Below are 16,958 nucleotides of genomic sequence, written 5' to 3'. Positions count from 1 at the left end.
GTAGCTCCAGGAGGACCCAATGCCTCTGGCCTCTGCAGGCGTCTGTATTCTCACGCACTTGTTTAAAACCAGTAAGAATAAGCAAAAACACTTCTTGCTGAACAAAGAGCACCTCTGGCTAGATACTGCCCCCCGCCCCCCATCCCCCGGTCAACTGCGTGTCTTTGCTGTGAAGTGTTGTGAAGTCTCTGGTAAGCCTGGCTACCACCCTGAGCTGAGCCCTAACAGCATCTTCCTTCTAGGGTCAGAGAAATGAGAACTGGCATCGGCACCATTCTTCATTATCATCATCTTAAATGTTAACCATGCCGCTGTCTCCCTACTGAGCCTTGGGCCTGAGCCTACCGGGTCCTCTGACATCACAGAAGGAGGGTCTTCTACCAACTCCATCGTTTTGTAGAAGACCCATGCCTTGTCTGTTCCAAAGAGCTCTCTAGGGATAAGAGATACAAATATGGCACCTCTGCTCTCTGGTTGTCATCGGGAGATGTGCCATTTCCTCTATGGAGGTGGGCAACAGACTCAAGCAGTGGAAAGACTTACCCTTGATCCGTCACTCTCTGCCGGGATCTGAGTTATTCGAGAGATCATTTCCCTTTCGATCGGATTTCACGAAAAGGCAGAATAAAAACTGAAATGCACACGTTTCTGACTGCCTGTCATCCTTTGTCATCCAAAACATTCTGCTTTTGAGAAATATTCTTTCCCCTTCTGCACCCAAGTTAAATCACTGCTTGTCTCAGCACTGGCCAGAGACGTGGACCACACACGTTACAAGCATAGTAGTTTTGGGTAAACCGACAGAAACCAGTTTCATTCAAGACACCTTCAGAGGAAGGATAGTTGGTGTGTCTGGTGCTGCCCCCCCAGGCACATCCCAGAGACCACATGATTCATATGTGCCTGAGCCTAGGGTGTTCCTGCTGGAGCAACCTCAGTCTAGGCTGGCTCTCAAGGATCCCACAGATGAATAACTGATGAAGACATCACATGCCATAGAGAATGCCCAATGGATATGGCAAGAATGCCTCTCCCAGCCATGTCTAACAAGCACGCCTCTTTAAAATAAAGATCACATAGCATGTGGTTTAAGTAGGGATACAACCACATAGTTCTGAACTCAGAAGGGATTCAGGATTCCCCCGCCACTCATGTCCTCCTCTCCAAGCAATCAGCGATTCCAGCTTTGATGTGGTCTTCAAAAGATTTTATGAGAAGAAGAGGAAACTCATGTGAACAGCAGGCCCGCCTTCCCCTCAGCGAGGTCTTGCTATGCCGTCCTGGCTGGTCTTGAACTTGCCTCCCCACCTCTGGAATCTTGGGCTTAAGGCAGGTGCCATCTCACCCCGCCTTCTTCTCCAAACAACAGTAGCAAGCGATCTATCCATGGGGGTGGGGGTGGGGAACATCCAGTTTGCTCATTAAATTGCTACATTGTGAATATTTACATTTTGGCCTGGTGTTATGGAGGAGATACCCCAACTTACAGATGCCCTCCAACTTGAAAGGGGTTATTTTTACTTAGTTGCTGGCATCCTAAGGCAGTGACAGAACAGGACACCATCTGTCTCATACTGACTGACTAGTGAAAGCTTCTGAAGATCTGGGTATCTATACCAGCCAGCACTGGCTCAGGGAACAGTCCATCTCCCAAATCCAAGCAGTCACACACTTGAAAAAGTTAATCTATATTAGGAAGTAGCAGGGATTGCCTAACTCGCCACTGAACTAATGAGTTAAGCCTACTAAAGAGCTTTAAGCCACAGAGTCTGCAGAAGCCTGTACACTGCCACTGGCTTAGGAGGTCATGAAGCAAGATGGGATGAGAAAGTCGTGGAACAGGTCCACGTTCCTCACAGGCAGTGGGTTCCTCTAGCCCCGCTGGGGGCATATATATTTCCCAAATCCTCTACCCTGCTGAAGTCACATGCTGGCCAACATGCTGGCCAAACCAAGGAGGCAATGTTTCAAAGAGTAGCTGCAACTTCAAGAAAAAGAGCCATGGCCAAGTGACAGCTGTATCTCCTGGGGGCCTGGAGGCACTGGGTACTAACATGAAAACGGGGCGGGGCTCTGCTTCCAAGAATTACCCAAGAAGGAAAGAGAGTGAACCAATCACTGTGGCTAACTCAAGTGGGGGCCCCGGTTAACCCTGAACTGTGGCCTGTATCATACCCGTGTTGTAGGCAGGAACGCTCTGGAGAACACTGAGGCCTCCACCACAGTTCCATCCTCAGTAGACCCCAGGAAGAGAGCACCTGAGGATGTTTCATCAAAGGGCAGCGCAGGGACCACTGAGCTATCCTGGCTGAGGAAGGGCCAGGACACTGTCACGGGATGTCCTTTGGGGGGATGCCCTTTTCTTTATTTAAACGTCAAACTATAAGTAGGAGCTCACTCACTGTATATAAGTAGGAGTTTCCTCTTGCTGTGCTTCAGAGTCCTACAAGAACATGGTCCCCACTTTAACCACTAAAGGGCTTAGTATGCAGTAGCAGCGAACAGGACATTAACTGAGGGTCAAGTAAGGAACAATGATGCATTGAGTAGGCCTACTTTCATTTACCCACTGAAAAGTCTCAGGGCACCTTTGTGCCCAGATGCTATCCTACACACTTAGGACATGAGAGGGCCCAGAGAGGAGATGCCTGCCTGCCTGCCTGCCCTCAGGAAATCTGTATCCTATAGAAGGTGGGCAGCAAGAAACAGAAAAGAGCCGACTCTGCAGCGAGTTAGGCAGTGAGAATCATAGGAAACACAGAAGTGGGTGGGCTCTATGGCCTTCGGGGTCACACGGGATGGAGCCCTTGTGTTGGTCAGCCCCGTGACGCTGGCTCCGCCTGGGATAGCTCTGGCTCCTAGGTCTCCACAGCTGTTTCTCTAGGAAGGAGGCTCTACTTCCCAGCCTGTGGCCTGCTCTTCAGCCCCCATTTCCCAGTAGCCTTAGCTTTGGTCTCAGCAGACTGTACCCGTGAACCACAGCCCCAGATGTTTCTCTCGTCTGGGACAGGGTGTAGCTCACAATGTCCAGATTGCCTAAGATATCCGAAGTGCTGCTGGCTTGTAGACAGACAGTCTTTCTGGCTCCCTGGAGCCTGAAGGGCTGGTTTCATCCCCTCTCTCCCACCCCAGAGGTGGGATCTACCTCAGAGAGTTCTAGATAGGTTTTCTTCAACTGAACTTATTCTCCTTGTATCTCTGTTCCCAGCCATGGTGCAGGGGGTATGTTGATCAGGCTGGCATGGCACTTGCTTACTTGTAGACTCAACAAAGTACCAGAGGAATAAGATGGCGGAGCTGAGGTAGCCAAGGAGGGCTCTACAGTAGGCAGGTGTAGGAAAGGCCACGTGCAACCAGGCCTGGAGAAACCAGGAAAGGGCCTCCTCCTTCTCCAGCATTCAGTGCCTAGAAACTAAACTCTACCTAGATTCAACCACCTGGATCTAAGGACTTCAGGCACCACACAGAGGGACTCCCAGCAGGCCAGGACGGCTCAGAAGCACAGGGGAATGCAAGGCAATTGAGAGAGGAGAGAGGGCCTGAATGTGCCAACCACTCTGGACCTCAAAGTAGTGTGGACACCTGGCTTTACCGAGACATGTACGTTCAGACTCCTTCCAAACCCAGAGGGTCCTCATTCTGCTCCCAGCCAAGAACAGAACAGAGGTTCGAATCACTGTCTTGAACTAGAAGGCTTATTGTGAGTGGAAAGCTCTCCCATCTTTCTACACAAGAATAACTCTATAGACTTAATAAAATCTGTCCTGCAACTCCGGAGGCTGCTTCGGCCCCAACCCTACAAGGCCTGCTCCTGCAAGGATCCACCCTGTAGGGCTGAGCTGTGCAAGGCCCTGCTCTACAACCCTCTTCCCCCCAGGCCTCTCTTGGCGAGACCCACCCTTGTCAGCTCTGCCTTGTGTAGATGCTCTGCTATAGGGCCCTGCAAATGAGGACAGACTCAGGCAACCAGAAGCCTCTGGGTATTCCCACAAATAACATACACCAAAATACTTACAGCAATGAAAAACGGAACCAGTAAATGAGCAAACGTACAGTAGACCAGATCGGCCATATCCACAAACAGAAATACCAGAGGAAGTCAAAAAAGAAGTAATGTTTTAAAAATGGTTCAAGAATCCAGAGACTTCTTTACAATGTGTGAGAAAAATAGAACTCAGTGGTGAATTTGCCCTGTGAGTCCGATGAGGTCAAAAATATTTGGACCAAAAACAACAAAGGAACAAAGCCTGGTAAGGATTGCTGAGGGAGAAGTCCAGCACATCAGGGAAGTTGGCCTGCTGGTCCCACGGTTTTAGAATACACAGACATCTTGAACACACAGCATCATCAGGGAGCAATGTGGCTTTGAAGAGTCAAAACAAAGGAACATCTCCTTTTTATTCTTTATTTTTGAGACAGAATGTCACATACCCCAGGCTGGCCTTGCTTTGTAACCAAGGATAGCCCTCAACAGTTAATCCTCCTGCTTCCACCTGCAGGCATGTTGCATGCCTGGTTTCAGTGGTGCTGAGAACAAACCCAGGTTTTAGTACATGTCATGCAACCTATGCAATTCAGTCTCCTCAGCTGTATCCCCAATCCTCAGCTATACTCTCAAGACTGCCAACTAGGGCTGTCAACAGCCATTCTCGGTTAGGGTCTACATTTCAGTATTTGTTCATTCAAGAAAATTTCAAGTAAGGCCTGCTAGGGCTGGCCCTGGGCTAGGGTGAGCATATGGTGCTGAATGAACAACCTGCCTTCACGTGGCTGAAGGTTTGCTGACCGGCAGGAAATCAGTCAGCAGTCACACACGCAGCACGTAATTACAGACCGAGAAATGCCAGGGAAGGGACTGAGAAGCCAGGCCTTAATTTAAATCGGGCGTGTGAAGCAAGTAAGTCATTAGGTAAGGAGATGGGGGAATACACACTTCATCTATGGTCCAGACCGAAGGGCAGCGTGGGTCTGACACACGGTGCTCTGCCCTGTGCCAGGTACCATAGGGAAAGGACAGGAAGGCCATCAGGGGCACAAGTGGAGACCTCTACATGTCTCTAATGTCCACACTATTCATGGAGGTGGGCCCTAGCTTCACAACAACCTAACTCCAGAGGAAGAAGTCAGGCAGGGCCAATGATGGGTCCACCCAGGTTATGGCCAAGACTTGTGTTGGAGAGTTAGAGACATGGCCAGAGGAGGATTTGTTAGGGAGAGAGAGAGAGAGAGAACCTGGATCATAGTCAATCATATATTCCAACTTGAATGGGGTGGGGGTGAGACGGATGGATGGACAGATGACAAATAGATAGAAGATGATAGATGATGAAAAGATGATAGATGGGATATATATATATATATATATGATATATAAAATATATGTATATATGTATATGTAATATATGATATGTATATATCATATATAATATATTATATATCATATATATTAGGGAAATGATAGATGATACATAGGCAGATAGATAGTAGGGAGCTAATAGTTAGTCGGGAGATAATAGATATACCACAGGTGATGCTCCAAGTGGCACACTGGGCCACAACTTTGAATCAGGACACAAGTCTGTGAGTCAGACAGGGTGGTGCTTGGTCCTTTCCTGTGCCTTGTCCTCCCACTGCCACCCAGGGTGATGATGGCACAACTGTCACACCTGCTTTACTGCCTGGACCAGCACCACCAGGTGCATGACACTGCCCAGGGTGACTTCTGGGCCAAGAACTCTCACTGGGAAGCCACGCACCTCTGAGGGAAGGCCTGCACCCTGGCTCACACACTTTGCACTGGGGACCCAATGTAGGCAGGGCAGGGATGAAGACCAGGGACAAACAAGCATGACAGAGATGAAAAAGTCACTGTCAGGCAGCCTATGTATACTCTTCAATCCTGACAGCAAGTCTACACACAGACAGGTATAGAGCAAGATATCTGGCTACACACAGAGCAAGTCTACACGGCAGAGAGGTATCACCATGGCAGAGAGATATCACTGACCCATTTTACAGACCAGGAGAGCAAGAGCTAGGGCAGTGGTTCTCAATCTGTAGGTCTTGACCTCTCAGGGATTGCCTATCAGATGGCCTGCATATCAGATATTTATATTATAATTCCTAACAGTAGCAGAATAACAGTTATGAAGTAGCAGTGAATTGGTCTTATAGCCGAGGGTCACTTCAGCACGAGGAACTGAGCATCAGAAAGGATGAGAGCTGCTGAGCTGGTGGGGTTCACTGGCCTGCTCAGTAGTAAGGCTCGTAATGAAGAAACTGAGGCCGGCTTACAAGAGCGATTGAGACAACTGTAATAGGACATCAGAGACAAGGAGGACTAGAAGGGGAAGGGAGGCCTGAAGCAATGGACTGGCATGGCTAAGAGGGGCTGCCAGGGAGGAGCTAGGCTGCTTGGTAGCTGGGCAGAGACAGACTCTAGGTAGGTGGGGTGGCAAATGGAGCCGCTCATCTGTCTCCACCTCCACGGGACTTTCCTGGACTGTAAACCCACAGCGAGAAGCCTAGTTACAGAGGAAACCGTCTGACCCATGCTTATGAAATGTCGAAGAGTCAGGCAGTTTGCAGGCTGGGAGCTGCACAGGGGATGCCAGCTGGTCCTGGTGACTCACACGGCACAGGTACAGACAACAGAGTCAAGTTGGAAGAAAGCACCATGCTCAAGGCTACACCAGCTCCCAGCTCTGCCCCCTGAACCAGCTTCACAACACTGGGCAGTACGCTGCATGCCTCTGGGTCTTAGCCTCCTTGGTAAGCAGCGGTGAACAGCTGCTCTTCATAGGGTCTTGTGAGAATTCAAAAGGAAGGCTTGGGGTGCTCACAGTGTGGGAGGAGAGCAATGTCCCTGCAGTGGCTCGCAGTCTGCAGGCCCGGGAGGGTGTATGGCACCTCAAGGCTCTCACCGGGTGGTCAGCCCTCCTCATGAACCAAACCTGCAAACTTCTGGACATCCGGGAAAGACTATCCGTGGATGCTTGTACTCCGGGCTAGACAGGGCTCTGCATCAGCTGAGTGTCAACTCCTAACTTCTGAGGAATACCCTGGCTTAGTTATTACGTTTGTTCCTTCCATTGCTATAAAGTGGCAATTCTTCAGGGACATTTTTTTCAAAACCGAACCATGCTCTTTAGGTTTGCTTTTTAAATAATACCATGAGAGGGATGGAGAGATGGCTTAGCGGTTAAGAGCACTGACTGCTCTTCTAGAGATGCTGAGTTCAATTCCCAGCACCCACATGGTGGCTCACAACCATCTGTACTGGGATCTGATGCCCTCTTCTGGTGTGTCAGTGATAGCATACTTGTGTAGATTAAAAAAAAAAAGATGATGATGATGGTGGTGGTGGTGGTGGTGATGATGATGATACCGTGAGAGACTGAAGCTTGCCGCTTTGGGTGGGTACTAGCCTCTCCTCTTAGCTGTGTGATTCAATGGGCCTCTGCTAAGTGACCTGACTGTGCCAAGGTCTGGAGAGCCCAGGAATTCTTACAGTAATACTTTTGCAGAGAGCCTGCTGTAGTACTGCTAAAGGAAATGGGTGATGCGCCAAGACTGTACTCCTGGGCTGTGCTCCCTGCATCCGCCAGACACACTGCACACAGGGCTGAAGCACCCATGCTGTGTTAACAGGCGGGATCAAAGGCTCAGGCTGCTGAGGAATGGGAACCTCACAGGATACAGGAGGCCATTTAGGAAGCAGCCCAGCCCTGAGCACACGTCCGGGAGACAGCAGGGAGGGAGGTGGGTGGATACTGACCTCAGCAGGCAGGTGTTGTGTGTTTCCCAGGAAGTGGAGTCGTGGATCATGGAACTGGATGGTCCAGGGTGATGTTGCAACTCAAGTTCTGGACTTGAACACCCAGGGCTTAATAGTTTTGTCAGGAGTTCTCTTGATGAGCCTCAGGGTCCTCGTGGCCACAGAGGTAAGACAGTGCTCTTTAAGGTGCTGTGAACATCAACAGAATGTATGCCAAGCCTATAACCACCAAACTCATTCAAGCTGGTGAGTAGGTGCCACCGTACCTAGACTTTGCTTATGATGTGTGTCTGTGTGACAGCTTCTCCCACAGGCTCGATCATGTCCCTAGAGCAGGTCATATCCACTAAACAATAGGTGCTAATTTGGGGCCAGGTTGTGACGACTGCCTGGGTTGGAAAAGACACCTCTAGGTCCTGTCCAGTTCCGTCTCCCCCTCTGCCAATAAGATCAAAACCCTAGGAGAGAGTAGGTCAGGCAACTGCCTGCTCAGACTCAGTAGGGTCACCTCCTAGCAAATATTCCCATCTCCAACAAAAGGAGCACATGTGTAGAGTTTTTAGACCAAGCTGAGCATGTGAGGTGACTCCAGCAGGCTCCAACATTCAGCATCAACTTCTCAGGTTCAGCCTCGGGGAGAAACTGTGTTGTCTCTCTCTCTCCTTTCTCATCTCTGTTAATAATGGCCCTGACAGCCTTGGGGTGGTGTCATGAGCAGGTGCATCTCCTCTGCCCTGCAAAGGCCCACCCTGCAGGCAGAGAGGTTTGTTTGTCCATAGCAACACCCTGCTATTTCAGAACACTGGCGATCCGGAGGTGGCTTAGGCCCCTGAGCCCTGGAGAACAGGACACTAACATCACTTTCACTGATAAATTCCTCTACAACAGCTGACCACCTAAAAACAATACCACACACAGACCTCAAATGTCTCTTCCATGATAGCGCCTCTGAGGGTCTTTCTATGGGATCGCACGTTCCTCTCAAAAAAGCCATCTGGGGAGAGGTTTCCTGGGCCTTGTGCCTTTGCCTCGTCGACTCAGTCTGAGAGGCAGAGAGGGAGGTCTGTCCTCATGGATCTGGGTCAAATTTAGCTTTGACAAGCACGCCATGATGATAAGATGAAGAAACAGATGTGTTTACTCAACAGCCAGGACTCTGAAGAGGAGCAGAGAAACCCTATGGTGCTTTGATGTACTGAGAAGACACGGAGCCTCAATACCCTCAAGTGTGTATGAATGAGGAGAGGCCCAGGGAGACCGCCCCTGTTCTCCATAGTGAAGGCAGAGTGCAACATTTTGGCTCTGTGGTTTCTCTGGCCTACCAAGCATGAGGCTTTGTTCCACGCGTACTACTTCCATTCTCAAAGGAAGATGCTCCAATTTTCCTCTCACACGAAGAACAAATACCATAGAGATGGCTCATGATCTGCTGTATGTGGCACAGGCTGACCCTCACTCATCTCTTGCCACCTTCAGCCACAACACCCCGTCCATCACAAGAGTCTCTGAATGAGCTAGTGCCATAACCAGTGAAAGGCCAAGACATTCAAGAGCAGAAGCCATCACTCAGCCACGCTGAGGCATTGCAAGAGTCTTTTCCTCCCCAGAACTCTGCAAAAGTAGATTTTTTTTCTTGATTTACTTTGGTTTATCCACAAATATCTGATGAGCTGTCATTCAGTTCCTCAGAACTGCAGAACGGTGGCACTTCAGATAAAAACCTGAAAAGAAGCAAAATCCACGGGCATACACCCAGCACTGCCATTTTACACATCTGGAGGACCCTGTCCCTAACCCAGACCACACTGCATGGAACTAAGCACTGGCAGTACGCACTGCCTTGGTTTGCTGGAGGGTCACTGAATGGGTCGGGGTAGCAGACAAGTGACAACCTGGAGGTAGGTCCACACGTGGATGTAGGTGGTCCACACATAGATACAAGTGGTCCACACATGGATGTTGGTTGTCCACACATGGATGTAGGTGGTCTACACATGGCAGATGTAGGTGGTCCACACATGGATATGGGTGGTCTACACACAAATGTTGGTTGTCCACACACGGATGTAGGAGGTCTGCACACCACGATGAGATGTTGCACAGAGGATGGTTTTCAATTTTGTTGGTATATAAAGCAAGCTTTCCCCTCGCCCAAGTAAAACACTTCACTCCATTCTATCTGCTGATGGGGTGTTGAGGTGGGTTGGGGTGGGACCCAACCTAACTGTCAGAACTAAAGGCCTAAGAAAGGAGAAGTCAGGAGGAAACAGCCACAATGACTGCCAATACACCAGCTGCAGGGAGGAGCAGGGCTCCTCTCATCTCCAAGGGCTGGGCCTGGTGCACTGGGTGACTAGATCTGCTATGGGGCCGTGGGTCAGGCTGAATCTCGGAGACCCAGTTCTACCCACGTGGAAACCTGGAAATACCAGCAGCAGGAGTAGCAGCGATGTATTTGTAATCTTCCAAGTTTAGTTTAGCTGCTCTTCTCCTCCTGCCCCATTGGATCAGCATCAGTTTTCTTCCCAGGCACGGGAGGGCTACTCTTTGGCAGAGAGATCGTCCTGAATCATGTATTTGCCACCTTTAGAAAGTAGGTATTTTCTAAAGCAGTGCCACAAACCATTGCTAAAGTCATCGCCATAAGGAAAATCCATTTGCTTCCCATCTCAGTCAGCAAGCACTTACTGGGTATGTACCATATGCAAAACCTCCCAGGTTGATGCTGAATCACAATTGAGAAATGCCAGTAACTTTCTGGGCTGGTCTTCTAGAATGTTCAACTTGATGTGCTTGAGATGGGAGGATAAAAGAACTCCAAACAAGGAAAAGACTAGAGCCCAACAGACAGCTGTTGCATCTCCTACAAGATACAACCTGGGGACTGGTACAGAGAACCCCCAGAGTTGCAAAGAGGGCATCCTCAGAGGATAAACATAGCGACTGACCCTGCGGTTGGATAAGACAGTTGGGCTGCTGACCTCTGGCTTCACATACATGTGAGGTTGGGGATTGTGAACACTTCAAATAATAGGATGAAAGACCTCCCATACCCCACATACATACTCCGTGTTACATCTTCAAAACCTGCTCTCCACTGAAAATAGTGGACACAGTGTCTGCTTTTTGTCTTTGTATAAAACACGGGCTCCACACTTGACACACAGTAGTTGCCCAGTAAGAAGAGCAAAACCCCATGATCAAATGATTGGATGGATGGCGGGCAGGATCAGCCTTTTATATTTTTGGTTGTGAGCTTAGCCTTTAATGTCTGAACCATCTCTTCAGCTCAAGGGCCAGAATTCTATAACCAGCTACTGAATAGAGGGGTTCCTTTGAGGACATGCATCAAGAATCTTCCACAATTCAAGGAAAAGAGAACAACTAAAAAACACAGCCTCAGTTGCTCCCATGAGCTCCAGACCTGGAGAACCAGGGAGACTAACTGGGGACACTGGGATGTGGTGTCTGTGTCCTGGTCTGGATTCCATGACTTAACAGTCACTAAGAGCCATGAGCCATGAGCCTTCCCCACTTGTCTTAGTCAGGGGTTCTTTTCCTGTACAAACATCATCACCAAGAAGCAAGTTGGGAAGGAAAGGGTTTATTCACCTTACACTTCGACATTACTGTTCATCACCAAAGGAAATCAGGACAGGAACTCACACAGGGCAGGAACCTGGAGGCAGGAGTGGATGCAGAGGCCATGGAGGAATGGGCCATGGAGGAATGCTGCTTACTGGCTTGCTCAGTATGCATTCTTATAAAACCCAAGACTAGTAGCCCAGGGATGGCACCACCCACAATGGGCCCTCCACCCTTGATCACTAATTGAGAAAATGCCTTACAGCTGGATCTCATGGAGGCACTTCCTCAAGGGAGGCTCCTTTCTCTGAGATAGCTCCAGCTTGTGCCAAGTTGACACACAAAACCAGCCAGTGCACCACTAGTGGCCATAGGCTGTTATGGCACTGATTGGGTTTCAGAACCTGTTCAACTCTGGATAGGGCAAAGACATTCCCAGGGGTTCAATGACCCTTACGTATGGTGGAAGTGATAGGGAAGCCCATTTTATAGGCTATGATGGGGATTGCTGAATTTTTTCTTGCGACTTCAGTGTACTGGGAACCGTGTCTGGCACATATATCTCACGTGTACTGGGGATGTTAGATGTTAACTGCTTCACACTGAGGGCAACACCTCATCTGCGCCACGCTTTACATCCGCAGTGTGTCCAGTGCAGCTTTAGAGCATGGTTTAGAAGTGTGCTGGGAGGGAGGTGAGGGGCTGCACTTTTGGGGCCCGGATTTATGCCCCAAAGGAAGTGAGGAGCCAGTAAGTTTGTGCATTTGTTACATAAACAGCCAGCTGGACACATCTGCCTGTGTGTTCCGCTGCTGTCACCTCGTGCTCCCTTCATGTTGTCCCTAAAGGACCAGGAGACTGTGTTAAGCCAAGGCATACCTCTCTATCAATCCACACACACTTCACGGATGCTTGAGCTTCTGAGATCTTTAAAGCCTCCATTTCACAATTTCTGATACCATCCCTTTCTCTAAACTTGGGAGAACCACAGCCCACTGTCTGGAATGGCCCCAGGTTCCAGGCAATAGTTTCCCTCCTTATCGAGATATAGTAGCCCCTGGCCACACACCCAGAAAAGGTGTCAAACCTTTTAGGGGCAGTGACATCATTCATGCTCCCCAAACTAACACCCCAGCTGGGTCCCTGTCAAGAGCCTCCTCTAAAGAGAACTTCTCAAATCAAGTCCCAGAACCTGTCGAGACACATACGTGCACAGATGCAACAAGGCAGGATCTCAGAAGGGTGTAGCTGACACACAGGTGAGTCAAACCGTGTCCAGGCAGTTCTCAACTGGCCCACACGAGACAAGTCCTCAGCCATCCAACAGCGAGGCCAGGCCCAGCTGCCATCCCACCCAATGTCTCACGCCAGATGGAAGGGTGGGTCCCTGCAGGGCCATGGCAGCCAATACACTCAGCCAGAGATAAGATCTTGGGGCTCAGAGGAGACAGGCTGACAGAAGACATTGTATGCCCAGCTGTCTACAGCACAGCTCTGCTAGCCAGCACCTGATCAGCCAGGCCAGGCCATCTAGGGGCTACTCACACACATGCCCTCCCAGGAGGCCCAGGTTAACGTCTGAGCTAGGCTATACGAGGGAAAGGATACCAATTCCACTCAGAGCCTGGAAGATCAGTCCTGCCTGCTCTGGTGGGACACATCCGTAAACAAGCAGCTCCCAAAAGCCAACACAAAGAGAATGGGAAGAGGATTAAGTATAACACTGGGGAGCTAAAAAGAGATAGACAGATAGCACGCTAGTACCTTCGAGTTTCCAGCTCACTGACAACTCAAGAAATATACAAATTAAAGTAGAAAAAGGAACGGGGGAGGGGAATGAATGGGTTCCAAACAGCATATATAAAATAGCAGAAGCAATTTCTCAGAACATTTTTTAAAAGTTATTGCATGTGCATGGTGTGTGTGTGTGTGTGTGTGTGTGTGTGTGTATGTGTGTGCGCATGCTATGGAGTGTGTGTGTGTGTGTGTGTGTGTGTGGCGATCAGAGAACAATCTTGTGGAGTCAGTTCTCTCTGTCCATCTTTATGTGGATTCCAGGGTTCGAACTCAGGAGGTCAGGCTTGCTCGGCCATTGCCTTTGCCACAGAGCCATCTTACCTGCCTAAACACTTACTAATTACGTATTCAAAGCCTTAAAAATGCGCATGTCTTTTATCCCAAGTACTTTTAAATACATAGAGTCCTGTACTGATTTAATACAACCAGTAACTTTCATTTGCCTTATGTTGTATATTCTGTATTAGCTTCATATAAATACTTCAATATGGTTCACAGCACAGTTTAGTATGGGGGGAAAACCAGGCAGAAAGTCAAACAAGATATTGGTTAAATTAATTATGATCGGACAGAAGATGTAATACTATGCAGTCATTTTTTAAAAGTCCTCTAAAAATGTTAATGACATGAAGAAACATTTGTCACATATTGACGGATTGAAAGTAGACTGCATATTGTCTTTGTGATCCTCGTTCTAGAAACAATAACGTGATGTATGCACACTAGCACACGCCGTCAGAAGGCATGAGGCAGCATTTGAGAGAAGTCTGTCTGCAGACAGAATTACCCTCTACCAGCCTCAAGTTTCTTTAGGGAGGCACACACATGAAGGAAGCCTTCAGCCTCAAACAATACTGAGTGGGCCTCATGACAGACTTGCCTCTGGAGTTGGGACACTGTTGAGGTAGGAGGACACCCCCGTCCCTGACGGCAGTGGCCTTCTTGCCCTCTTGCTAGCTTTCAAAGCAGCCTAGGCATTTGCCCTTCGTCCTCCAGCCTGAAATGCTTTCCTATGGATCTTCAGTGTCTCCCTTCCGGCTGCAGGTTGGAGAGGCAAAAGTCACGGTGGAGTGAGAAGGGCAGGCAGAAACAGGAAATGGAAAGTGCACATGGCTCTGGAGAGCGAGAGATGATGAGCCAGAGTTAACGATTTTAGGGAATCATCAGGGGGCATGAAACGGGCAGCAGCCACCAGGCCAAGAACCTGCGTTCTCTGCATACACACCTGGTGTGCCCAGGAGGTGGCTGGCATGGCAGATAATTAATGATCTCAATGCTGAGAAGACGCGTGGCCATATTCAGCACTCACAGTCAGTGCTGAGACCCTGTGCCGTGGCACTGGATGCTGAGGATGGTGGGTGCCCTGCACTTCCCAACATGTCTTCCCCTCACCTCAGGAGGTGAGCACCTTCTCTGGATGCGATGCAGATGCCCACAGATGAAGCGACTCAGATAGGGAAACGAAAAGATGTTGCCTCAAATCCCCAACAAAACTTGGGTGCACTGAGCTGCGGCTGCCATTTTCCTAAGCAAAACCACAGTTACTGTATTTAGTTCTACAGTCGAGGTGTGTGAAGTCCTTGCTGATAGGAAGTTCTGCCTCCAGCACAGACAAAAGCCCTTGCCTGGAGAGATGGACTCCACAGTAATACACATCAACTACCGAGTGGGAGGAGAGCAGGAGGGGTGTGGAAGGAAGAGCCACTTGGGACATTCTGGACAGGCAAATGAGAGTGGCACGCTGTGGGGTGGAGAGCATGTGACAGCCACCCCAGTGCTGTCTAAGTCAGCGTGGGCTCTCCTAAGTCCCCACTCCAAACAGCATCTGAGCTTGAAGCCTCAGAGATGCAAAGTGGCATTTCTCCACTGAGCAGAGTTGGAGGAGACAGCTGGGCCAACATGCCAGGAAACAAAGGTAGGTGACCTATTCTCCCCTAAGCCTGCATGGACCACAGCCCAGAAACGCAGGATAAGGCCCAGTGAGGGCACTTCCTCCAGATATGTCCCATGGCCTCATTTTGAATTTGTTAATGTACATCGTCACACACAGCTACTGAGCACCAGAACTGAGTGAGCACGCCTGGACAACAGAGGGGATGGGAGAGAGTCATAGAATTACCATCTGGAAACAGGGAAGGGTCTCATTATAAGTAAGATGCCCCAAATGTGGAGACCCTGCAGCTCACCACAATGGGTCTGCAAAGATACCCTGCTGTTACTGAGGGGACTGCCCCATCTTCAGGACTCTACAGAGACCCTGAAAATCTTACACTAAAGAACTCTCTGGTGGCTGGTCAGTAGTCTAGTGAGAGCATCATCTTCCCAGATACCAGGCGAATGAATGGATCTCAGGCCGTAGGCCCACAAGAAGCACTGGGGAGAACTCACCCTCGGTGATCGGGACCATCCCGGCACCTCTCCCTTCTTCACCCAGAACACCACAGAAACAAGGCTACTTATCTCCTAGTCAGTAAAAGGCTCCAGGGACTTCTCCCACCCGACCCTAAGCAACAGCAGCTCTCCATACCGCAGGGTCCACGTTGCAGACCCTCCCAGACCAAAGCTTTTGCAGCGAAGGAGCTGCCTCCGCAGAGGGGAGAAGCGCCAGATCCTATCAGCCAATTATCCAGGCACGGCTACTCGCAAGTTCGGGCACGCTCTGCCTAGGCACAAGCAGCGGGAGGGGCCCGGGCGCGCCCAGGGGGTCTGAGTCTGCGCCCTGGTCGCGCCCCCGTAGCGGATTGTGGTCTTGTCTAGGGGCGGCTCGCCCAAATGGGAGTTTATCGGTCCCTGAACCCTAAGAGCCTGGGGGATCTAAGCTGGGGGAGCGTCTAGGAAAGATGTCTGGGTAGCAAGGGTGTTCAGAGCTGGGTCGGGAAGACTGGACTTGGGCCAGGGGTATGATCAAGGGGTCTGGGTCTTGGGGTAAGGGCGCCTGGGGCTCCGGGTCTGGTACCCAGCGCCAAACAGGAGGCTGAGCCAGGGCCCTGATCTGGGAGCCGACCGCCAGTCTGCTCCTTAAGGCCAAATTGCGGCGCAGCCAGGCCCCCCTCCTGATTCTGGCCTCCCAAAGACCCCTCCACGACCTGAATCCCAGCAGTCTCCGGCTCCAAGATCGCCCCGGAAACACAGCCCTCCCCTCCAACGTGTGGCGCGCCCCGGTCTTCTCTAGTTCGTGGAACAAAAGAGCAGCTCTCGTGGAGCTGGTTCAGAGCCTACACTGACTGTCCCGTGGCCCTCCGCCGCCGGGCTTTGTGCTCGCATAGGGAGCAGGGAGGATCGCTGGGGTCCCGGAGCACATCTCACGGACCCCGCGCAGAGGCACGCAGCGCCTAAGCTCAAAGTTGTCGACGCCGGTCGCCTCCCACACCGCTCCAGTTTCCCTCCGCGGGGTGCCCCATTCATTTGCCAAGGGACCGAGTGCAGACCGCCCCGGTGGGCCTCGGGCACTTACCTTGCTCTTGACTTCCACAGCGCTGCAGTCGTAGAAGCGTAGGGTCTGAGACTTATGAAAACTCCGGTTCATGATTTCGGCCCCACTCAGCCTCGCCTTCGCCCTCGCCGCTCAGGGGCCTCAGAGAGAGTCTCCGCGGAGACGCCCCCCAACGTCTGCCCGGGCCCGGCGCCGGGCCCGCGCTCGCTAGGGCGCCCGGCTGCACGGCGTGAGGCGGGCCGGAGCGGGGCTGGCGGCGCGCCGCGGGGACTCCAGGGGCCGCGCGAGGGAGGAGCTACGGGACGCCTCCCCCGAGTCCCGCCTCCCTCGCCCCGCCCCCAGTGACCCGCCCCCAGAGCCCCGCCT

At 50.8% G+C, this 16,958-nt stretch overlaps 1 protein-coding gene across 2 annotated transcripts in view; it reads right to left on the bottom strand.

Annotated features, from left to right (window-relative positions):
* Pard6g (par-6 family cell polarity regulator gamma) overlaps nucleotides 1-16,830 on the bottom strand; it is a 71,873-nt gene extending 55,043 nt beyond the window's left edge. For both annotated transcript variants that reach the window (XM_029472238.2, XM_021150743.2), the window contains exon 1: nucleotides 16,614-16,830. In XM_029472238.2, coding sequence (XP_029328098.1) covers nucleotides 16,614-16,685 — 72 coding nt within the window. In that variant the 5' untranslated portion in view covers nucleotides 16,686-16,830. The remainder of the gene's footprint in view (nucleotides 1-16,613) is intronic.
* Between the last annotated feature and the right edge of the window lie 128 nt (nucleotides 16,831-16,958).

Source organism: Mus caroli, unplaced genomic scaffold (genome assembly GCF_978045245.1).
Source record: "Mus caroli unplaced genomic scaffold, Mus_caroli_1 scaffold_19, whole genome shotgun sequence".
NCBI lineage: Eukaryota > Metazoa > Chordata > Mammalia > Rodentia > Muridae > Mus > Mus caroli.
This window is presented reverse-complemented; position numbering and strand designations above follow the sequence as displayed.